The following is a 24,253-nucleotide window of genomic DNA, read 5'->3' as shown; positions in this document are numbered from 1 at the left end:
TTGCCCCATTGAAATGCATTGGAGCGCGATATCGCGCGGTAATTTGCCGCGATATCGCGGAATTACCGTGTGATAAATCGCTCAATGTGAACGGGGCTTAAAGAGGACATATACTGTGCCCAAAAAAAGTTACACAGAGGACAAAGAACTCTGCTATTTTTTTTCTCCCCATTACAGATGTATAATGCCTTGTTCTGCACAGATGGGTGGAGGAAGAGCAGATCCACAGAATGAATAAAACAGAAGCAGGGAGATCCTTGCACTGCAGGTCTTAAGAGTGCAGCGAGCACCACAGTAGTGACATCACCAAATCTCACTTGAAATCTGGTTAGACTAGGAGCCAGAGACGGCAGTGCCTTAGATGATCTCGCACTGCAGATATGTAGCAATGTGGCAAATGAGCACCGAGGCACAGGAAGTGCACTGCTATCTTTCAAGAGGAGACAAAACAGTAGACTTTTAAAGGAGAACTATGAGGGGGGTGCTTTTCACTCACCTCATAGTTCTAGCCGACCTGTGACAATGAGACTGTCACAGGTCGGCTCAGTAGATCGGGAGGTGAGCGAACACATACCGGCGTTTGCTCACCTCTCGATCCTATCACGGCTCTCTGCCGTGACAGGGGAGGGGCTGAATTCCCCCCTCCCCGATCGGCCAGCGCTGACTGGCGGAACGGACGGGGGAGGGGCGGGTACAGCTGGCTCTGCCGCTAGATAGGCAGAGCCATCTGTCAGTCACGCAGCTGGGCGGATCCCGGCATAATTGTCGGGATCCGCTTCAGCTGCGGCGTCTCAGTATACCGCGAGCTACAGCTTGCGGTATACTGAGCTTAGGGTGACGGGAGGACGCTAGTTTGTGTCCTCCCGTTACCCTAAGGAGAACTATGGGGAAAAGCCTTAACCCCATAATTCTCCTTTAACGGTACTGCCTAGACACAATTAACATTTCTAGATGCTCCCTGTAAGATAAGAAACCTTTACTATTAGAGTTCAGGTCCACTTAAAATGCGAAATCTCACGAGCCAAGTGACATCACACGACACATGGCCCAGCGCAGAAGAAGCATAGAAAAGCTTAATTCTCCTGAACTACAGCAGTATAGTATCCCAGCCCACCCTGTGGTCAAAACCAGTGTGGACTTAGTGGCTCAGTCCTGCACCAGGAGAAAAGGAACCCAGCAGGGTAGTGGACCTGAAAGGTTGGGAAAGAGTACATTTTTTTGTTTGTTCTTGTTTAATGTCCATCTGTCTGATTATATATAACTAGGGATGCACCGATACCACTTTTTTAAGACCGAGTACCGATACTTTTGATCAAGTACTCACAGATACCAATTACCGATACTTTTTCTTAAAGGGACAGGTCACATTTTTTCTAAAGCAATACAAACTAATGCTTTAAGGTCACTTTCTTAATATTATGATTCATGAGATGATGAGGGAGCATGACGCCGGCTTCCCGGCCAATCAGAATGCCGGGCGCTGTGTCATTACACGTCGCCCGGCTTCCGGATTTGCTAGCTTCCTGACCAATCGGGAAGCCGGGCAGCGCGTCATTGCACGCTACCCGGCTTCCTGATTGGCCGGGAAGTCGGCTCCATGCTCTCTCATCACAAGTGACGAGAGAGCATGGAGCCGTTTCCTGGCCAATCAGGAGACTGGGCAGCGTGTAATGATGCGCTGCCCGTCTTCCTGATACAGGAAGTACTCGTGCTAGGTATCGGAGCATTTGGGCGAGTACTCACCCAAATACTCAGTACCGATACCGATACTAGTATCGGTATCTGTGCATCCCTATATATAACCAATGGAAAGTGTTTTCTGTTTGCAAAGCTAATTTAATACTTTTGTTGTTGAAGAAAGTATTTCACTGTAGACAAATCACGCCTCTTCTGCAAAGTCCCGAAACTGTATAAGAACGATGTATTTACTAAAGATAAACTGAATTCTGTAATCATGATACTTGGTGTCTGGAGACATTATTCCCGAAGCTTTGAGGCAAACAAAGGATACAGGAACGGGCCGTTATAAGGAGAATAGCTTGGGTCACAATAGTAGACTCCACTACATGCTCCTAATCATCCATCAATTGAACGGAAAGACTAATCAAAACAGGACATCTAGCACTTTAAGTGCCTGGCACCGTTACCTTTTACCATAATTCCATTAACATAATGAAGTGCCCTCATTCCTTTTCGGTGTTTTGTGCCATTGGCAATCCTGTATCTAGTCATTTGTCATGAGCAGCAAACAAGACAGCCTGGGATTCATTATCTTCACAGATATAACCTAAAAATCCAGACAGTGGACGCTAGATTTATAAAAGAAGCGGTGCAGAGAGAATAAAGAAGTGATGTACAGAGGAGTGTGGGGTCTCTTGCTCATGGCTTTGTGTTCAGTATTTGCTCTATAGAGAAGCAGAACCCGGGCCCCAGCCAGCGGGGAGTGTTAACAGAACAAGCCAGACAGAAGAAGGATGCTGTATTGTGCTTGGCCAGAGAAATCAATAATTTGCAATCAGCTAATCACGGCGCTTGTCAGGAAGCCAGGCTGTAATCAAACGCGGGGATCGGCCAGCAGCCCTATAGAAATTGAGTGCAGAATTAAATTGACGTGTCTGGCCTCTGACTACAGAGCACTAACCAGTTCACTGCCGCTGCAAAGCAACATGCTGCCTAACAGCCTCTGAACACTAATAGGGATGTATTTGATGGGGAGGCATCGCTGCAAAAATATTCACCACATGAGACTTTATATAAAACTGTACAAAAGTGAGTTTCCACTATCCCTCTCTATAGGGCACTAAAGCAAATAAAGATACAGAATGTCAATAATTAGGGATGCACCGATACCGATACTAGTATCGGTGCCGAGTATTTGGGCGAGTACTTGTAATCGCCCAAATGCTCCGATGCCTAGCCCGATACTTCTGGTATCAGGAAGCCGGGCAGCGCGTCATTACACACTGCCTGGCTTCATGATTGGCCCGGGAAGCCGGCGCCATGCTCTCTCATCACAAGTGTAATGTGTAAAGTGTAATGACGCGCTGCCCGGCTTCCTGATTGGTCGTGAAGCTGACTTCATGCTCCCTCATCACCACATGCCTTTAACACGGTTTTTATTTTGTTAAATCCCAATTCATTCTAAAAGCCTTCTGCTGACTTCGGAGTCCCAAAGCCAAGGGAGAACTAAGTACATTTATAAAGCACACCTTTATGAATGTACAGTGATACTGCCACAGTAAGGCCATATCACTACTTTTTAAATGTCCCCCTCAGTCATAGCCCTCAACCGAACCCCAAAGCTGCTTGTACAAATGGCAATTTTTGGTTAAATTCAACCACTTTTGAACCCGTAATATTTATTGCATTTTTTACAAAACAGGATGTAAAGGTTGATTTCTATCATACTGCCACATGTATGTACAGCTTAATGCTAGTCATACATGGACAATTTTACAAAACACAGTGAGGGGAATGGATCAAAACTGGAGCAGACAAAATCTGGAGCAGCTGTGCATGGCAACCCATCGGCTTCTAAAGGTGCCCATACACCTTACGATTATCGGACGAAACTTTTCGTCCGATGATCGAATAGTCGTACGATTTTCGTACGGCAGCCCCATCCTGCCCCGATGATCGCAAGATTAATTTAGACGTAATTAATGAAAAGCACCTGGACGAAATGCGGTAATTGATTTGCCGTATCTTCGTTAGCGCAAGCGCAGTGTAGATCGTACGACTTTTGACGGACGGAAACGCCAGCAACCTTACGTCAATCGTACGATCTAGCAAAGTTTTCAAACATGCTTGACCGTCAAAAGTCGTACGATTGTACAGTAATGTCGGTCGGACACTGCAATGCACACATACGATTATCGGACGAAAAGTCGCATACGAAAATCGTCCGATAATCGTAAGGTGTATGGGCACCTTAAGTCTCATTTCCAAATCTTAACAGGCCAATCTGAAGAGAGAAGCTGATTGGCTGCCCTGCACAGCTGCTCCAGATTTTGATAAATTCCCCCCAGTGTACCTACTCAGGGGTCCCTTATGTCACTAATTTGGTGATTTGGAAAACCCGTTCTCTTACCAGTTCTTGTGGTGTTTCCAAATCCACTCACTGCAGGCTCTCTGCAATTGGTGGTTCGAAATTTGCAAGCGAAATTCAACATTCAGAGCGCAGGGATGCGCTAAATGGCAGTAGGGGGTACAGATAGTAGAACTGCACCGGTGGAAGGGAAGGAGCATTCGCCCAAAGGTAAGTATAGCAAGGGGGGCGGGGGAGGGCAGATGAGACCAGATTGGAGGGGGTAATTACATGTTCCCAAATTCCCCTGGGAAAGTGGAATGGCCCTTTACCTGCATGATTTACTGGACAGAACTTACTGGTACCACTTGTTGCTCTTTAAAAGGAACCTGCGCTTTTGCCAGAGGTAAAAGCAACATGTTGGCCTTAGTACTCACCCCCTTGTTGCATAAACCCACCTCCCCTTCCGTACCCATTGTGGTGTAGGCTGCTGGGAGAGGGAAGAAATGCCCACTACATCCGTGTATTCTGTATTCTGGATCGTGAGATTCACTCCCTTTCTTCCCGTGCTTGGAAATTGGCCGCTCAGGCACCAGCACCATCACAAGCGACGGAGAAGCGAAACTAGAAACAACTAAAATGTTGGTGCCAAAATACAATAGACTAATTAGTAGTGAGCGCCAAATAATCACAGAGGAAATCTTGGCTGCATACAACAGATCCTTTGCACTGTGTAGAATTATCCCCCCGCCCCCCAGCAGTGTCCCCATGTGTCATTAGTTCCTGTGTCATAAGATGGCTGCAGCGGAGGTGCACTGACTAATGTCTGAGCCACCCTAGTACCTGCCTGCTGATATTTTCTTACTGTCGCAGGAAGGACGTCAGCAGCAGATACAAAAAGAAAGAGAACACAAAGGCGGAATGCTTAGCGCTCTGTAATCCAAGTGCCAGACTGTTGTAATTGGTCTGTGACATTTAGCCGAGCAGCAGCTAATTGTATGCCGGGATCAAGAAGTCTCTCGCGTTGTTAAATGCTGAAATTTCAACAGTGGCTTTAACCCTTCCGGCCTGGAAAATTCCAAAGACAATGTAAGGACATGAATCACCAGCACTCTCGATTACTGGTGATTCCTGTCCTTTGTCCTGTGTTTGCACGGCGCCATCCGTGGACATCACTGCGAGCACCATTTTCTATATAGACTGGGAGCGTTGTGACCCTCCATCTACCTACCTCCAAAGACAATGTGACATTCTTAAAATTAGAACTGGATAAAATGAAAACAAATGACATATGATGCAGTCTGTCACCTGTATTATAAGTGTATCTCAAGGCAACGTTTTAGTTCTTGGACAGAGCGAAGGAAGGGTTAGACCCTCCGTCAAGATTTTATTGTAGTCCATGTCCCCATTAGGGAGCTTCACCCTCCTATTTGTACTGGTGACCAAGTGAGCGAAAATGCTAGATTTTAGAGCAGCCCCCAGCACAATAGGAGAAACCCTTCAGAGGGAACACTTGTGTCAGGGAATTTCCCTTCTTTAGGGAGATTTACTCTAACCTCCTGCTGCATGATTGGGACTGGAGTGAAGGAAAATTTCCCCATTGGTACCCAGTGGTATAAAGTTGTATCAGGACTATTTTACCTGGTGTGATACTACAATTCCAACATCCACTGTGTTCAATGTTAAGCCAAGGATAGTGTGGAGATCTTTGGATTGCGGACGCTGCCTACCCATTAGCCAGCTCACCCATATTCACATTACTGAACCGCCACACGGCGATTGAAAAATCAGTATCTGGCTCGCCTGCTGTGTAAGTTAATGAATGGGAGAGGGCATTTAGGGAGTCTTAAAGGAGGGCGAGAATTCATGGTATGGGTTACAGTGTGGTAATGATCACCAAAAACTAAAAGATCAGACAGGAGGTGGAGTTATGGTACTGTAGGTCCTGTACCACATTGGTACCATCAACATGTCATGATTGCATACCCCACAGGAGGGGTGGGCAACATTACATAAGGTAGGTAAAACAGCTCCTATGTATGGGTCTCACGTTTGTATTTAGCAGATTGGCTGGAGTTGCTCATTAAAAAGAACCTGTCAGGGCTGGACTGACACAAGCATCTGAATATTTAAAGAAGAACTATCAGGTGAGTGATTTCCACTCATCCTCATAGTTCGAGCCGTCGTGTGACAATGAAACAGTCACAGGTCGGCTCAATAGATCGGGAAGTGAGCGAACACATACTGTCACTCGCTCACTTCTCGATCAGTCACTGTCAGTCACCGCTCCCCGCAGGGATTCCCCCCTCCCCTCTCTCCAGCACCGACTGGAGAAACGGACGGGGAAGGGGCCGGTAAAGCTGACTCTGCCTCTAGATAGGCAGAGCCAACCGTCACTCATGCAGCTGGGTGGATCTCGACAACATTGTCGCGATCCGTCCCGGCTGCGGCGGTCTCAGTATATCGCTGGCAATAGCTTGCTATATATTGAGCTTTGGGTCACGGGAGGTTAGTTTATGTCCTCCCATGACCCTTAAGAGAACTATGGGGAAAAACACTTACCCCATAGTTCTCTTTTAAAAGAGAACTATGGGGTTGGGGCTTTTCCCCATAGTTCTTCTTAGGGTAACGGGAGGACACAAACTAGTGTCCTCACGTCACCCTAGGCTCAGTATACCGCGATCTATAGCTATAGCTCGCGGTATACTGACACGCCGCAGTATACCGCAAGCTACAGCTCGCGGTATACTGAGACGACGCAGCTGAAGCGGATCCCAACAATTATGTCGGGATCTGCCCAGCTGCGTGAGTGACTGCTGGCTCTGCCTATCTAGAGGCAGAGCCAGCTGTACCCTCCCCGTCCGTTCCGCCAGTCAGCGCTGGAGGATCGGAGCGGGGAGGGGGGAATCCAGCCACTCCCCTGTCACGGCAAAGAGCCGTGACAGGATCGAGAGGTGAGTTCTCTCAAAGGAGAACTCACCTCATAGTTCTCCTTTAAGAGTGAACATCCAAATTTTTTGCTTTAACACAACTGTTCTCTTCAAGGTAACAGCTCACAGCCTAGGAAGCCAGACACCCTTGCTGTGCATAAGAAGTTACTTACACAATCTCAGTCGGAGAAAAGGCAAAAGTAATAAAATCCGTATGAAACACGGCACGTACTTGTCTTCAAAGATATCCTGGGCCGTCTTCTGCTCCTTCTTCTTCCCGGCCACTTGCAGAGGAAAGCAGGCCTTCACTTTGGTTAATGCGCCTTTACAATAGGTTTTTACCTCTGCTGGAGCCTCTAGCATGTCCAACAGATGCTGGTCAATAGGTGGAAGGGGGTCATCGGGGTGAAAGGCTTTATGCTGTAGGCACTGAAAGAAACAGAAACGGTTCAATAAGGTCTCCAGTACTTGGTGAAGGTGAGGGAACTTAGCGGCCTTCAAGGGTCTTAGACTATCACATTGCAATTCATCATGTAAAACCTTTCTCCCTACAAGCTGTGCGATCACTTCCCGTCTGCCAGTGAATTAATTCTATAGTAATGTCTCAATGGTGAATCACCGAGATGCAACTGTCACTTTACCCAATGGAAGTTGGGCCAAATATCTGAAGAAGCTCCCTAGTAAGGTAGCAATGACAGCAATGGACTAGCCAGCAAGGGAGCAAAACCATAATAGAAGGAGAGTGTACTCCCATTGGCCTATTAAGCAGAGAGAGGACAAGCTATTTCATCCACCCTGCACTTTATGAGTAAATAATAAAATGCAGGCTACAATGTAGAACCTCTGGTGTCCTAAGGAGTGTTCTCTGCATAAAACTGTAGTCAGAGAAGTGTTCTGTCACATGACTATGGCACGTCACGGTCTCGCCTCCTTCCGGCATGTTGTGGCCAGTGTGACATGAGCATACAAGGCCATGGAGGGCACAACACGGTGAAACTACAAGGACAACAGCAAGAGCTGCACTAAGCATGACATCTGGAATGACCAGGAAAATTAAAGGTCATCTACATACCTTACCCAGGGATAGGCTTTCAATCTTAGCATTTTGTTTTAAAGAAAAAACTTGTTTTTACCTATGGTTTGTACAGATATTTGTACACAGGTATAAACACATACAGTGTCATATTTGCTGATTACATATGCCCTTCTGCTTACGGAGCAGTGATACACAGTGACTGTGCTTTACTATTCATCTCCCTTAATGCACATTAGTTTTCTCAGACTGGCTGAAAACAAGAATAAATAGCTATGTGATCTCATCTCAGCATTCATTTAGAGCTCGTTCACAACAGATGTGCTTTAAATCCATGCAGGTTGCCTTTAAGGGCCTTTTCACACGACGTCCGTTTTCTGTGCTGACCTGATCCGTACGCTCCTGCACTAAAAATGCACCCCAATGTATCCCTTTGTGTTTTATGGGCTACAGTTCTACGTGCGTAGTCCGTTCAGGTTACGACAGAAAAAATACTGTAGGTCACACTTTGTCCGGGCAGGAAACGGACCTGAAACGCAAAACGCGTCAAAAACGCACTGCACTGCAGCTAACATACTGACAGCCCCACTCCAGCAAAAAAATGATATATATATATTTTTTTAACTGGAATGCATCAAAAACGCGACCAAAACGCACTGCATCAGTAGCACCGCGTCTGCAGATCCGCACCTGATATCATGTGAACAGGCCCTTAAGCCCAATTGAACTTTAAGCCCAAGTCAACTAAAAACATAAAATTTGCATCAAAACAAAATGTCACATTTTGTTTTCTTTAGAAAGCAGCCACAGCTCGAGTAGTAAAATCTGTCCCCTGCCAGCATGATGCAGAAAAGGACCACTGCTCTGTGTTTGGAAGCAGTGGTCTCTCTGTAATGGTCCCACACTGGGGACGTTCAGTTTTGATGTTTAGGATTCTAAAAGTTTTATTTCCCTCTTATAATCAGGCCGACCTGTATAATATTATTCCTGTAACATTTTAGAGTTCTAGATAAAGTGGCAGCGGCAAAAGTGAGCTCTGCTCGGTTTGTGCAGGTGCATGTCAAATGGCAGGTACAGTTTGGTTTGTAAGAGGAAGTTCCCATCATCCTGCTATATAGTGATACAGAATGTCAACAATCATACCCAAAGACCTAATTATTATTAATCCACCATGGCCTAACCCTGATTGTAACCCTCAAATTAAAGCAACCCTAGTTCATTTCAACCCCCCTTGTTGACCCTCAGTCTCAACCTAACCCTCTACATCAGAGGTGGGCAACTCCGGCCCTCCAGCTGTGCTTCAACTACAAATCCCAAAATGCCTCTGGGAGCCATGCCTGTTACTGTCAGTCTTACAATGCCTCATGGGACTTGTAGTTCTACAACAACTGGGAGGGCCGCAGTTGCCCACCACCCCTGTTCTACATTAAACCTCAGCCTAACCCACAAATCTCGAAACCTGAGAGTATGCCTCATTCTCAACCTCACCCCTAACCTGCAGCCTAACCCTTTAAAGCCCCATTTATAGCAGAGAGTGAACATTGCTATTCTCTATATAGCACAATCATAATCCACACAGCGAGCCATTCATAAAAACGCATGCAATGGCGTGCAGCCAGCGGTGTGCGATAGCTTCGCTCTGCCTAACGCAGCATAAAGATCTCCATAATTGTAGGAGAGGCCGCTCACATGCCTTTGATGGGATTTTTTTGGTTAAATTCCCATTCATTCTAATAGCCCCCTTCTGACTTCAAAGCCCTGAAGCCAAGGGAGCATTAAGCACACCTTTATAACAGCGATATTGCCACAGTAAGGCTGCATTTTAAATGTCCTCTTCAGTCATAGCCCTCAACTGACCCCTAAACCTGGTCATACACATGGCAATTGTCAGTTACATTTGGTTTATACAATAAAAACCTTGTTTTTTTTCTATAGTTTGTGGCCGCGGTATAAGGGAGCTCTGGTTGGTACGTGCAGGTGCACATCAAATCGCAGGCACAGGTTGGTTTGTAGACGGTAGGTACTAGACTACAGGGAAAGGCTACTGCAGGGCTCTACAACACAGGTTAGCATCAAATGCTGCTGTAGAAAGAGATAAAACATTTCATTATTACACTAGGAATCGGAGAGCTGACAGCGGTGGGAGAAGTGTCTATTGTCTCGCTGCCGAGCCACTGATTGATCCACTGATAACAGCAGCAGGACCAGCGATCGATCGTGCCATATTCCAGGGCTCTGAACTGGGGTCATTGATGTTGCTGTAGCTCTTATCTGTAGAATAATCACCACACAATACAAGACAAGGATAAAGAGAGAAAAAAAAAACACAGAAGCGGGTCTGCATCATTCTCTCCTCTGTGATTACAGACACATAAAGCACATATAAGGGATAGAGTGCTGACTGAGCTGCACCGGCAATGCTGATATCAGTGTCTGTATGGGGTCTGTACAGATGGGGGTAACAGCAAACAATACATTCAAACTTTTGCAAACGTGCAGCTGACAACTATAAGGGGTTCTCTATTTTACCAATAACATTAACCAATTCAGCTCTAAACCTCCTGAACCAAACTTTCATACATTGGGGAAAAAAATTATGCAAAAAAATAGGGTGTGTGCAACTTATTAAAAATACAATATTTAATTCATCTTTATAAGCAGGTCCCTGACCTTCTATGTTCTCTTCTTTCATTTGAGGTTTCCAATTATATGTCTGTGAAGGTTCTCATTCATGCAGGTCATGGAATATCCATAACATGGTATTGTTACTTTGTATCTTTCTATCTCTCATATGTACAATGTTTATAAACAATGTTACTTGGTATCTCTCTATCTCCCTCTGTACAATGTTTATACACAGTGTTACTTTGTATCTCTCTATCTCCCTCTGATCAATGTTTATATACAGTGTTACTTTGTATCTCTCTATCTCCCTCTGATCAATGTTTATACACAATGTTACTTGGTATCTCTCTATCTCCCTCTGATCAATGTTTATAAACAATGTTACTTTGTATCTCTCTATCTGCCTCTGATCATTGTTTATAAACAATGTTACTTTGTATCTCTCTATCTCCCTCTGATCAATTGATCAATGTTTATAAACAATGTTACTTTGTATTTCTCCATCTCCCTCTGATCAATGTTATTAAACAATGTTACTTTGTATTTCTCCATCTCCCTCTGATCAATGTTTATAAACAATGTTACTTTGTATCTCTCTATCTTCAGTCTGAAAAATGTTTATAAACAAGGTTACATGCATGCAGCCCCAGTGTCTGTCAGCCTATCACATATTTGTAAAATCATGGATAAATATATATTGCCCAGCAAAGATTTTCGTTACATTTTTGCACAAGCATTTATTGTCCTCATGTTTCCAAACAGCTGGCTCCAGCTCTTCCCTGAACTTCCTGTTGAGTACAAGATCACAAGGGACAGAGCAGCAACTATCCATTTACCAGCCTGCACAAGGGAGGAACAGGGAGCAGGGAATTGACTTGCCTGTCCGTTTCAAGAGACACAGACAGCTCACCCCATGGGACCCTGCAAGGGAAAGGAGCCACCCTGAAACAGGATATCAGGGTCAGTACTTTGCAGGAAGCTTAAACTTTTAAACAGAAATAAGTGATTTAATCAGCATTTAAAATAGCTTAAAACCACTAACACTGTACCTTCATTGTACCCTACATTGGAATAAAATTGTATCTGGACTATTACTATTAATTTGTGGTTTGGCACTTCAATCTTTGATCTGTTGTTTTGCACTACAAGGCAAGGAAAATGGGGGAATCGTCTGGCGTGGGGAAGCTGCAACGCCAATAACCAGACAGCCCGTACCAACACCATTATACTATTGGATACTCGTAAGTAGGGATGCACCGATACCACTTTTTTAAGGCCGAGTACGAGTACCGATACTTTTTTTCCAGTACTCGCCGATACCAATTACCGATACTTTTTCTTAAAGGGACAGGTCACATTTTTTCTAAAGCAATACAAAATCATGATTTTAGGTCAGTTTCTTAATATTATGAAGAACATGAACACTCTGTAGTGTGGCACAGCTATATCCAATTCTGCATACCTGGCTTTATATTATAAGAACTTTATAATATAAAGTTTAGGGTCACCATTATGATACTATTGGATACCAAAAAGACAACCCTAGGGTCACCATTATAATATTATTGGATACCAATAAGACACACCCTAGTGTTACCATTATAATATTATTGGATACCAATAAGACAACCCTAGTGTTACCATTATAGTACTATTGGATACCAATAAGACAACCCTAGTGTTACCATTATAATACTATTGGATACCAATAAAACAACCCTAGGGTCCAGCGCTACCCATCCACTTTCCCAAGTACCTACAACACAGCAGATTGGATACCAATAAGACAACCCTAGTGTTACCATTATAATACAATTGGATACCAATAAGACAACCCTAGGGTCACCATTATAATACTATTGGATACCAATAGACACACCCTAGGGTCACCATTATATTATTATTGGATACCAATAAGACAACCTTAGGGTTACCATTATATAATTATGATTTCCATGTACAAAATGTTTAATGGTGGTAGCAACATTAGCGATAAACTGTTTAAAATTAACTCCGTTACAAAAACTAGAGGCCATCACCTAAAATTGGTGGAAAAAAAATTCCAGCACAAGGGGCGAAGGGGGTTCTTCACAGTAAGATCAGTTAGGGTCTGGAACTCACTGCCACAGGCGGTGATTTCAGCAAATAATGTGAAATTGTTCAAGAAACTTTTGGACGATTTCTTAAGGGACCGTAATATACAGGGGTACGGGTACTCCTAGAATGAGATCCTATAGGTTGGACTTGATGGACTAATGTCTTTATTCAACCTCAAATACTATGTAACTATGTAACTATTGGATACCAATAAGACAAAACTAGGGTCCAGCGCTACCCATCCACTTTCCCAAGTACCTACAACACAGCAGATAGAAGTGATCTCTTTGTAACCAGCGATCATAACTGAGGTTTTTATATATTATTTACACCTGTGTTTCTGTGTAAATGAAGAACTGGCGCTGACATTCAGTATCACCCCGACACTACACTGTTTATTAAAAAGGTCCTCCGGGTCTAATATCAGAAATAATTTCTCAGTTTCGGTAGGAGAGCGATAGAAAGCGGTGAGACTAAACTTCACACATTATTTATAACCTCTGCTTTCAGTATTCACAGTTAATGTAAAGACGACAGATATAAAAAAGTGAGATACAGAGAGGAAAGGGGTGAAATCAATATATTAAATTAACATATCAAATGGCCCAACCATGTTTTTTTCTTTCACTCGCAGAAATGTGTGATCATCAAAGTGTGCCAACAAAGTAAAAAAAATACAGAATAGGAGCATTATAGATGATGTAAAAAAGACCAGAATAGGCTAAAGCAGGGGTGGCCAAACTCTGGGCTTCCAGCTGTTGTTGAACTACAAATCCCATGAGGCATTGCAAGATTTTCACAGCCACGAGAGACAGATGCATGATGGAATTTGTAGTTTCACACCGCTGGAGGGCTGGAGTTTGCCCACCCCTGGACTAAAGGCTGAACTCTCTCTTCCTGTGTAGAGAAGTACAGCCCACTAGGGGAGGAGCATGACCGCCTTCTTTTGGCCTAGTGTCCATCCTCCAAGGAGCACAACTCATACCCCAGAGGTCTGCTGCGCACCCCACCTTACATTTATAAGCAGAAGTTGTCATTCTTTGCTGCTTTATATGTAAAATAAAGTCAGTGCACCAAAAATGCATATTTCAGGAGGTAAATAAAACTCTGACCCTCCAGGTTTTTACTTACTTGGCACTGTTGTCTAGAATCTCCCCAAGTTTATTTTAACTTTTAACAATCAGGAAGCATTAAAAAGGTAATTACACTTTATCACCAAATGTGAGACAATTAAATTACTCGCACAAGTCTGCCGCCTCTCCCCAACCGACCAATGAGAAGCGCTTCTTAGCAAGACCATACACCTCATTTTAAGACCTGCTAAGGACCAGATGATTTTTATTATGTCCTGATACTAAAAACCATACAGGGGGCACTTTCTTTTTCACACGACTGTAAACTTTAATTTCTGTCCGTTTTTTCTCATACCTTCATTAATATTTTTCCCCATATTTACATGTTGGACAATTTATGCAGCAAAAGTGACGGCTATGAAGGTTTGGAACAAACCAATGTCCTTTCAGGTGTGCACACAAGTTTTATTCAGCAGAAGCAAAAGTGACCTCATCAGGCTAACAGACTTGGCTTAGCTTCAGTGGGTTTGGGAGGCTGCAGCCCAATACAAAGAAGCCTATTCCTCTTCAATTCAGAGTAATCAATTCAGCTAATTTGCATATCTCTATTAATGGCTTCCACGAAGCCCCTACCCAATTTCCCAATCTTTTTCTTTATTCATTTAGAACAGTGATATGATATTTCATATAAACATCATTTTTGAAGAGACCCTGTTGCCAGATAATTAATTTTAACAATCATCCCATAAGCTTATATAAGAATTCAAAGGGTATCTATGGTCAAAAACTAAAATATAAGTCTGCATTCCCATGCTGACCCAAAGTCAGCATATAGCGGGCTACTCCACATTATTTGCTGATAGCTCAGAGAAGCACTGCAGCCGGGAAAGATACTGATAATATTGTCTGGATCCATCCAACTGCCTGATATACAGCTGGCACTGCCTCTCTATAGCAGGAGCCAGCTGTGCCCGCCCCCTCCTCTGGCTGTTCCAGAGAGGGCAGGGGGGAATCCTCTGTGGAGCCGTGACTGACAGTCAACTCTCTCTGCAGGGAGTAGACCGTGAGCTGAGCAATCAGGGGTTACATGACTAGTCAGCTCTCGATATGTGGATCCGGTGTGTGACATCTGCAATATATATTGTATTTTATGTATTTATGTATTTTACTCCCCCAATACTCCTCCCTTACTTACATACGAGTTGTAAAGTTACCACAATGCCGACATTACCAATCAAGCATCTCTAGATCAAATGACTATCCCCACACTACAAGACTAATGTCTTAGGAGCATCACTTACCTGAAACAGCCTCTGGAACTGGGGGTTGGGGATTTTGCTGGGTTTGAACAGATCTTCTACATCCTCTCCATCATCAGCCACCAAACTCATGCTGTCAATCAGAGAGTCCACTGCGGAGAGCTGCTCATCTGTAGGCAGGTGAGAACAGGATCAGATAATGAGGATCTTACCATCACAGTGTGTGTGTGTGTGTGTGTGTGTGTGTGTGTGTGTGTGTAATATATATTATTATAATTATACAGGATTTATATAGCGCCAACAGTTTGCGCAGCAGTTTGCAATATAAGGAAGACATCCCAATACAATTCAGGACAAGATGGTAAGGAGGGCTCTGTCCCTGATGGCTTGCAATCTAAAAGGGAGGGGCAAGGGATACATGAGGAGGTATAGACAGAATGCTACAGCAGACCTAGGACATGTGTAGCTGTGATTTGCTGTGTTAAAATGTCTTTCAGTAAAACGTTCCCTAACTGTAAGGGGCTAAAATGCGTAAAAAAAAAACCTACCCCAAAACCTTATTTCAGTATTCTTTGCACATTACGGGGGTGAGACACAACCCTGTAAGCACCATCTGGAAACCAAACTTGAGTTTGCACAGGGCTGTCTTTTCTGGCTCCCAGCAGCTGAATGGAACGGCAGAGGAGCAAAGGGAAGGGAAGTCTGTGCTTCTGGGGAGGTAATACTATAGCGAGCCTGATTCTTTGCCCTAGTTATGGGCAAGAGCACAGTTTGATTTTAAAGCTAATGTATTTTATGTAAGCATGCAATGTAAACAAGAATAGTAACATTTACATTTTTAAAAAAATCTTGAACATTATAAAGAAAACATCATCATAAACACTATGAGAGGAATTTATCAAATCTGGAGCAGCTGTGCCTGGCAACCAATCAGCTTCTCTCTTTCATTTTCAAATCTTAACTGAACAAACTGAAGAGAGTTGCTGATTGGTTGCAGTGCACAGCTGCTCCAGATTTTGTCTGCTCCAGTCTTGATAAATCCCCCCCTATATATTCCCTTTAAAGCTGGTTAGTTCTGCTTATATTTTGCTTTCACTGATTCTTCTTTTCGTCCACTTATCAACATGCAAATTACATTTTTATAAGAAACCTTTTCGCTTTCATTACTTGCCATATGTTAGAGGCACAGTGATGTCATCACTAAGTCCCTGTGTTTTTCTATGCAATGTAGGCAGATCATGGCTTGTGGGAGGAGCTGGCAGGGTGCCTCCTGAAAATATCACAGCCCCCTGCCTTAGTACTACACTCAAGAGCCCTCAGCCCTGATGCAAGCAGTGGGCTGGATTTTGGGAGGAGTTATGCAAATTTCAAAATGCTTGCTTACTGTCAGTGTGGCGGAGCAAGTGCTCCAAGATAGGCTGCATTTGCAAGTGTGCTGGGGATTCTTTTTGCGTTTTGATGCGCACCTTGCTAAAAAGGCAGGTTATACATTTATGTGGTTTGTCACTTGCTTCTAGTTTGACTATTTTTGATGTGGGGGCGCACTGGGGCCCCAGCGTGCATTTTTGATTGCTGGGCCTCCAGTGCGTCCCTGTACCTTTTGAGGAGGAGTAGGCTACCTCCAGGTACACCTGCATTTAATTTACCGCCTGCAATAATATGCTGCCACTTGGAGACCCATAAATAGAGTTAGGACCACACGTCACAGAGGAGCCTTGACGGGGCGGTCTGGCTTCTACATATTTTTGGCCAAAGATTTGTGCAACTAAAACCTCTGCTTTTAACGCATACTGTTAGACAGGGTAATTTGCTTTGTTGCAGGCCAGCTGGCAAGTGTGCTGGGGATTCTTTTTGTGTTTTGTAGTGCATTTGCATGCCCACATGTGATGTCAAATCATCATGATGGAAAGAACTGAAATCCAATGAATGAAAGACAGTCAAACTGGGGAGGAAATATCCTCCAGCCAGGAAATGAGGCGGGTTCCATCGGACTTGCTGCAGCTTCTGATGCACATTGTGAGAAGCTCACAGCATGCAGTGAAATCAGAGTATGTCCAGGAGAGGAGCCGGTACAAACGCGTAAGACTGAAAGGGAAGCCGGAGTTCAGTTTTATATACACTGAGTGGCCAGATTATTATGACCACCCCATCAGTACTTTGTTGGGCCGCCTCGTGACTCCACGAGATGATGAAAGGTGATGCGAGGAATCTGACACTGCACTGTTGCCCTTCTGTTGTCTTGTACCAGTCTTGCCCCTCCCCCGTTCTGCCCTAACATTGACTAGTCGCTGAGGGCCACAATTCGCACGTTCAGACCCAGATTTTCGGCTGACAGTCCGGTCTTTAAACACTTTAACAACAGCTGCTCTTGAACATGTAACGAATTCTGCTGTTTTGCTGATACTCGCTCCATGGCTCCGAGCACCAACAATCATCCCACGTTCAAAGGCTGTTATCGCGTTGTTTCCCCGTATCTTCAGAAACAAATCACTTCTACTGTCGTGGTAAACAACCCGCTTCCCTATTTATAATGGTCCGGCCCTCTAGCAACTTCAGCGCCAAATTATAGCTAATTTGCCTACAAACGTCAGGTGGTCATAATAATCTGGCCACTCGGTGTGTATATTTAAACCACTTGCACTCATAAAATGACAATATACTGCCTGCACTCTTCCATTCCTTAATGAAGACCTTTAAAGCCCTACAATTTCCTTTAAAACTTTGTTTTGGCAGCAAATACTAAATGTATGAAACATTAAACCATTTACTTTATTCTCCGTAGCTGGGGACAAAGGAAACGTTAAACAAGCGCACTTTCACCAGATTACATCGCTGTACCTGTTGGCTTGAACTTTTTGTTGTTGGCAAGTGAAGAGAAGACAAAATGCCGGATGTCTTCCATGTATGGTAGCTGGACGTAGGCAAGACACTGGGAACATGAAAAAGTAAACACTCAGTATTATGGCACAATGACATCAGGGTCAGAAAGAAATATGCACCATTGAGGAGTATATATGTATGATAAAACTCTATAGATATATTCCTGAATGTCAAAGTAGAACTCTGTGATGTCAAATGCACTCGTCTTCTCTAAAGTCTTTAAAATGTAACTGAGCCTTTAGTGCAAGTTCCACTCCAGGGACTCTGAAGTCCAGGCAGATATTAGATTTGTTTGTACTAGTGCAGGTCTTCATTCATTAATATTATTTATATTATTATACAGGACTTACAGAGCACCAACAATTTGCGCAGCGCTTTACAAAATGGAGGAGACAGTAGTTACAATACAATACAGTTTCAGTACAATAAGGTTAGGAGGGCCCTGCTCTTGAGAGCTTACAATCTAGTACATCATTCATTTTGCAGTGTACATACCTCAATGTAACCTGATATCAGCCTCTTGTAATGCCTGCACAGAGGAGCTCAGACTGGGCGAAGCAGCACAAGGAGCCAATCTGCCAGGAAACCAGGACCAGCCCATGTGTCCGGGGTTCTGCATGAGCACCTGCATATGCATGCATGCATATGTGGGCATAGTTTGGCTCACAGCACAGTTGTGTGCGCGTCTGTACAGGTGTCTCACGGCATGCACATACACCCGATGCGGACGTTTTGGCATCCTAGCCTCCAATGCTGAATTGTCTCCAGCTGTTCCCTGCATCCTGCATTTTGACCTAATCTCCTGTTACCCACCCAACTTACTTGACCTTCACTCTGACCACCTTCCTGTCTTTTGTTTTGCACCTCGCCGCCCGCAAGTTGCTGACCTGGCATGTGCCTGACTACATCTTGCCTGCTGTTCCTATACCTCACTGCCAGACTGTTGCTGACTGGGCTTGCCTTGGACTTCCTTACATACCAGCACCCGTGCCATCCTTGTCCTTGCACACCTCCTCCATCAACTCAGTCTCCCCTAAGGTACTTCGTTGTGACACAATCAGTCGTGCAGCAGTGCTCATGTGCTAACATAGAGTATGCTGTTAGGAGGAGCAAGCAGGATAATGGAGTGAGCTCATCAGCATGCTGTTCCTCCTTTCACGGTCCAATCATAGAGGGATGGAGGGGCTATACCTATAGGTGCTGCTTAAGTGCAACAGCATAAAATCAGGTATTCCCCCCTGCCAGACAAGGGCTGTGTGGTGTGGCTGTGTAAAGACTGAAAGTAAGGCTAGACCTTTAACCTTCCTTTGCCATAAAGGGGAAATACCACTTTTTGATAGTTGTCACCATTGGAAGATTTCCCCCTCTAGTTTTGCTTATGACAACCGAAATACATCTCTTTTCCCTTTGTGTCACTGTGGCAGAGATTACTGGGACAATAGTGAGGGTCCATATTTCCCAGCGAGCAAATAAAAACCTGAAAGGCATTTCTACCACTTCTTGTTTTACTTGAAGCCCGCTCTACTTTCTGCTTTATTACGCTTACTTCTATCACTCAGGCCGTGTACGCACTTCCTGCAAAGTGTCAGAATGTATCTGTAATACAAGAACGTGGAGAGGATCAATACCTCATACTTCTCCTTGATCATGGGGAAGGCCACTCCAACCTGGGGGTTAGATCTTCTGTCATAGGCGTAACGTACAATGGCGACCATGTCCAACTCATCGAGAGCATGGATGAGGGAAGACAGTGCAACAGCTGCAGCCTGAAGAACAGAGAGTGGACATTCAGCTATTAGGAATACAACAGCACGCAAAAACAATCAATCTATACATTTTTACTTGTCGTCAGCCCCCCAAAGTACAATGTCCTGGACCGTCCTGTGTAGCACTTCCGTGTTCAGGCAAATAAACATCCAGCTCAGTGTGCCTTGTAAAGAAAGTAAAGAATTCCCTCCAGTATTTTATACGGATATCAGATGTAGGACTTTACCAGTCTACCTTTACATTGCATTTTAATATTATTATACATGATGTATATAGCACCAACAGTTTGCGCAGCGCTTTACAATATAAGGAGGACATTACAATCACAATACAATTCAAGACAAGACGGTAAGGAGGGCCCGACCCCTGAGGGCTTACAATCCAAAAGGGAGGGGCCAGTGATACATGAGGAGGTAGCTGTGTGGGGATTAATTGTTTGAGAACGTAATATCACAATTTTCAAAGTTGAAAAACACAAAGCAATAATTTTGCTGACCTTTCTAACAGGTCCCTTAGATTGGTGCCACACCGTGTATTAGATCATTATCAGGGCCGGATTTACTCTCTCTGCTGCCCCGAGGCCAGGTTCCTCAATGCGCCCCCCTAACCCCCCCCTGGGAGTTGGGATATAGGAATTCATCACACCCCTGCTTCCCCTCTACTCCCTGCTGCCCCAAGGCCGGGGCTTGGTTGGCCTTGTGGGAAATCCGGCACTGATCATTATTACACCTGTGTAAAGATACTACAGTATTTTCTGTATGCCTTCCCTTCAGATAGCAATGTCAGCATTTTTATCTTAGAGTAGAACGCTCCTGTAGGGGGCAAAACATGTTAAAGGAAGGGACAGGTGCAGCATCTCTGTGCTGTTTGCACAATAAAGTTTTGAACGTTTAAGAATCTATATGTGGCTCTATATTTGTTACTAATGCGCAGGGGGCGTGATGGAGCCCAACGTTTTGCCTGCCCCCCAGGCTGGAGTGTGGAACGGGACCTCAAAGCGGTATTGGGGGATACTAACTCAGTTACCAATAGGAAGTCACCCGCTCAAAAATGTTAATATATGAACCTCTCGCACCTCCATCAAAATCACAATCTTTATGAAATGCCAACTTACATCGTCATCCTTAGGTGCAAAGATCTTCAGAACCTGATTGCCCATAAACTGAGTCCTGTCAATCTGCAAATACAGTCAAACGCAATATAATTATCAGGAAATGTCAGGCAACACGGAATTGTAGATAATATTGTATTATTATTATATGTAATGAGCAATGAAGTTCACATCTGGCGTTCATATTCTGGGCCAGCCTTCCTCAACCGCCGGTGTGCCTCCTGGCTTCCTCAGGGGTGCCTCAAAATTTTGTGGCAGTGGAACTGTGATGTGAAGGGGGCTCCTGAGGTAAAAGGGGAACTCTGATGTGAAAGGTGGGCTTCTAATGTGAAAGGGGGTTATCGATGCAAAGGGTGACTCTGATGTGAATGGGGGGGGAGGGACTTGATTTGAAGGGGGCACTTTGATGTGAAAGAGGAAGCCCACTTTTTTGGGTGTTTTTGCATGGGGTCCCACTTTAAAATCTATATTTTACACTGAGGTGCCTGGAGATTTTGCATACTTTTAAAGGGTGCTGTGACTAAAAAAATTTTGAGAAACGCTGTTCCAGGCCACAAGTTTGTAAAAGAGTATAAATAACATTTGCAGAGTGAATATGTAACAGAAAATATATAAAATTATCTTTTGGGGAAAGATATTTCCTATCACAGCCAATGTTATTTTTGAGCCTTTTCATAAAAGAATACTACCATCTTTAGCCTTCCTTTTCTAAGTACACTGGGTGTGTATAGTATGTCCAGTGCAAAATGTAGATTTTAAGGGGGACCCCACACAAAAACACCCCAAAAAAGTGGGCTTCCCTTTTACATCAAAGTGCCCCCTTCAAATCAAGTTTTCCCCCTTCCCTTCACATCAGAGTCACCCTTTGCATTCATAGCCCCATTTCCTACCCCACTGCATAGACTTGGCCTGATATAGACTTTAAAAAGGAGAACTATATGAGATGAGGAGAACCTCATAATCTGAGCCGACATGTGACAATGAAACTGTCACAGGTTGGCTCAGTAGATCAGGAAGTGAGCGAACACATACCGGCGCTTGCTCACTTCTCGATCTATCCCTACAGAGAGTCATGACTGTCACTCACGCCTCCCTGCCGGGATCCCCCCCCTTTCCCCAGTGCTGACTGGCGGAACGGACGCAGGAAGGGGCGGGCACACAGCTGTAGCTCGCGGTATACTGAGCTTTGGGTCACGGGAGAACACTGGTTTGTGTCCTTCTGAAATGAGGCCTAGAATTCAGCTCCGCCACTGCAGTTTCACAAACCAATCAGAGAGCTACAATGACAAGCAATGCTGCTCTAATTGCTTGTGATACAAAACCGGAAACAAATCTGCACGAATGTGTCCGCACTTTAGGAAGGGAACCTCATCGTAAAAAGGGAAAGCTATGTACAAGACAGGTGCCCTTACAAATACCCCCAACGCGCTGTGCTATTGTGACCAGATCAGTGTATTACCTGTGATGACTTAGTGAAGCCCAGCACTGAGAAACATTTGGACTCTATCTTGTACTTCATCTGCTCTTGATCCACTTTAGAAAATGGTATTATGTCGCTGCCATAACGGAAACCTGAGAGAGAGGAAAGATAAAGAGAGAAGAAGGATCACCAACCAATGTGCAACTACCACAATTCTGGTGCAAGGAGAACACACAAAAGAAGCATCGCTCCTCCACGGGTCAGAAAAGGAATGAGCCGGGTGTTTGCTGCTCAGAGCACGTCTTCACTCCAATATGAGCCCATACAAAACAGAACAAAAACTAGCGGCACACTGGATTCCGCTGGAATAGTTTATTGAAGATAGTACCACATCACTGGTGTTCCGTCCAAAGTGCGCCCACTGACGCGTTTTACCCAATCACAAGTTCAACATTGGTAAGCAAAAATTGCACCAAGTGCCGGAATGTTGGACGTTGGCAGATAAGCTACAAAAAGCCTAAACTAGGTCAGCTGAATGAGGACAAGAAAAAGGTAAGGTGTCTGCTACTATTAATCATATTTAATAAATATGAACTCCAGGATCAGCAAATATTGCATCAAATCCAGTCATGAATGCTTAAAGGAGAACTATGAGGTGAGTGCTTTTCACTCACCTCATTCAGAATGGAGTGGAATGTCCCTCAGCGTCCTCCCATCCTAAACACTGTGTACAGAACGTGGTGATTTACAGGAACCTTTGACCACTGCAGTGGAGGGGGAGAAGAGCTCCAGGGACAGGTCTAGGATCAGGTGAGTAAAACTTTTCTTTTATATCCTCCCTAGACCCAAACAAGCACTTAACCCTTGCAGTGTAGGGGTAGCCCCACTGCAAGGGTTAATAATCGTTTTCCCCGGAGTTCTTCTTTATTCTCCCAGGAAGCTAAAACATGAAATCTGATTGGTCACTAGCCACTTTCATTCCTTCCCCAGAGCAAAAGCCACTCAGAGTTCCAGAGATATTGTGAGAATATTTAGGGGACAGAGAAGAGCAAACCTTGAATAATGTCATCTTTCTGAACTTCTGTCTCCTCATCGTTATTCAGGCAAAACACGGTTTCTTTCTGCACGTCGTCCCTTTTCAGAGTTTTAGCATCTACGACAGACCAGCTTTTCTTCACTTTCTCCTCCGTCACCTAAACCAATAAAGACAAACTTTAATCTGCTTATATTTTCCCTGGTTCCTGCCTCTTCCTCATCAACATGGTAATGAAACATTGATATAAAACCTGCTCGGTGTTCCTAGTAAGAGTTGTGTTATTTAAGACTACAGTTATATATTTGAATGCGCTTCACTTTTAATATTAGCAATTTACACCAATCAGCCATTACATTATCATCACCCCCCTAATATTGAGTAGGGCCCCATTCTCCTGACCCCTCCAGACATGGACTCTGCTAGACCTCTGAAGGTGTGTCGTGGTATCTGGCACCAAGCCGTCAGTTGCAGATCCTTTAAGTCCTGTAAGCAGTGAGTTGATCGGCCTCCATGGATCGGACTTGTTTCTCCAGCACATCCCACAGATGATGGATTGGATTGAGATCTGGAGAATCTGGAGGCCAAGTCATCACCTCAAGCTCATTGTTGTGTTTCTCAAACCATTCTTGAACCATTTTTGCTGTGTGGCAGGGCGCATTATCCTGCTGAAAGAGGCCACTGCCATAAAGGAATACTGTTTCCATGAAGAGGGAGGGACTTGGTCAGCAACAATGTTTAGGTTGGCGGTACGTGTCAAAGTAACATACACATGAATGGCAGGACCCGAGGTTTCCCAGCAGAACATTGCCCAAAGCATCACACTGCCTCCGCCGGCTTGTCTTCTTGCCATAGTGCATCCTGGTGCCATCTCTTCCCCAGGTAAGTGATTTCATCAGCATTTGAAATAGCTTAAAAGCCACTTGACACGACTCCGGTTCCGGCGCCCATGTGAGAAGCAGCAGGGAGACGGCGCTCCCCCTTGACACGGCTTACCG

At 44.4% G+C, this 24,253-nt stretch overlaps 1 protein-coding gene across 1 annotated transcript in view; it reads right to left on the bottom strand.

The window, feature by feature from the left end:
* The window catches only part of XRCC5 (X-ray repair cross complementing 5), a gene marked incomplete at its 5' end in the record, with an annotated part of 60,543 nt that extends 37,128 nt beyond the window's left edge, over nucleotides 1-23,415 (bottom strand). Inside the window, 7 exons of the mRNA XM_018552551.1 lie at nucleotides 7,190-7,386; nucleotides 15,087-15,214; nucleotides 17,883-17,973; nucleotides 19,553-19,690; nucleotides 20,806-20,868; nucleotides 22,262-22,374; nucleotides 23,277-23,415. Coding sequence (XP_018408053.1) covers nucleotides 7,190-7,386; nucleotides 15,087-15,214; nucleotides 17,883-17,973; nucleotides 19,553-19,690; nucleotides 20,806-20,868; nucleotides 22,262-22,374; nucleotides 23,277-23,415 — 869 coding nt within the window. The remainder of the gene's footprint in view (nucleotides 1-7,189; nucleotides 7,387-15,086; nucleotides 15,215-17,882; nucleotides 17,974-19,552; nucleotides 19,691-20,805; nucleotides 20,869-22,261; nucleotides 22,375-23,276) is intronic.
* Between the last annotated feature and the right edge of the window lie 838 nt (nucleotides 23,416-24,253).

Source organism: Nanorana parkeri, unplaced genomic scaffold, assembly GCF_000935625.1.
Source record: "Nanorana parkeri isolate BGI_ZX_2015 unplaced genomic scaffold, ASM93562v1 scaffold92, whole genome shotgun sequence".
Lineage (NCBI taxonomy): Eukaryota > Metazoa > Chordata > Amphibia > Anura > Dicroglossidae > Nanorana > Nanorana parkeri.
The sequence above is the reverse complement of the archived record's forward strand: the minus strand, read 5'-3'. Positions and strand labels throughout refer to the sequence as shown.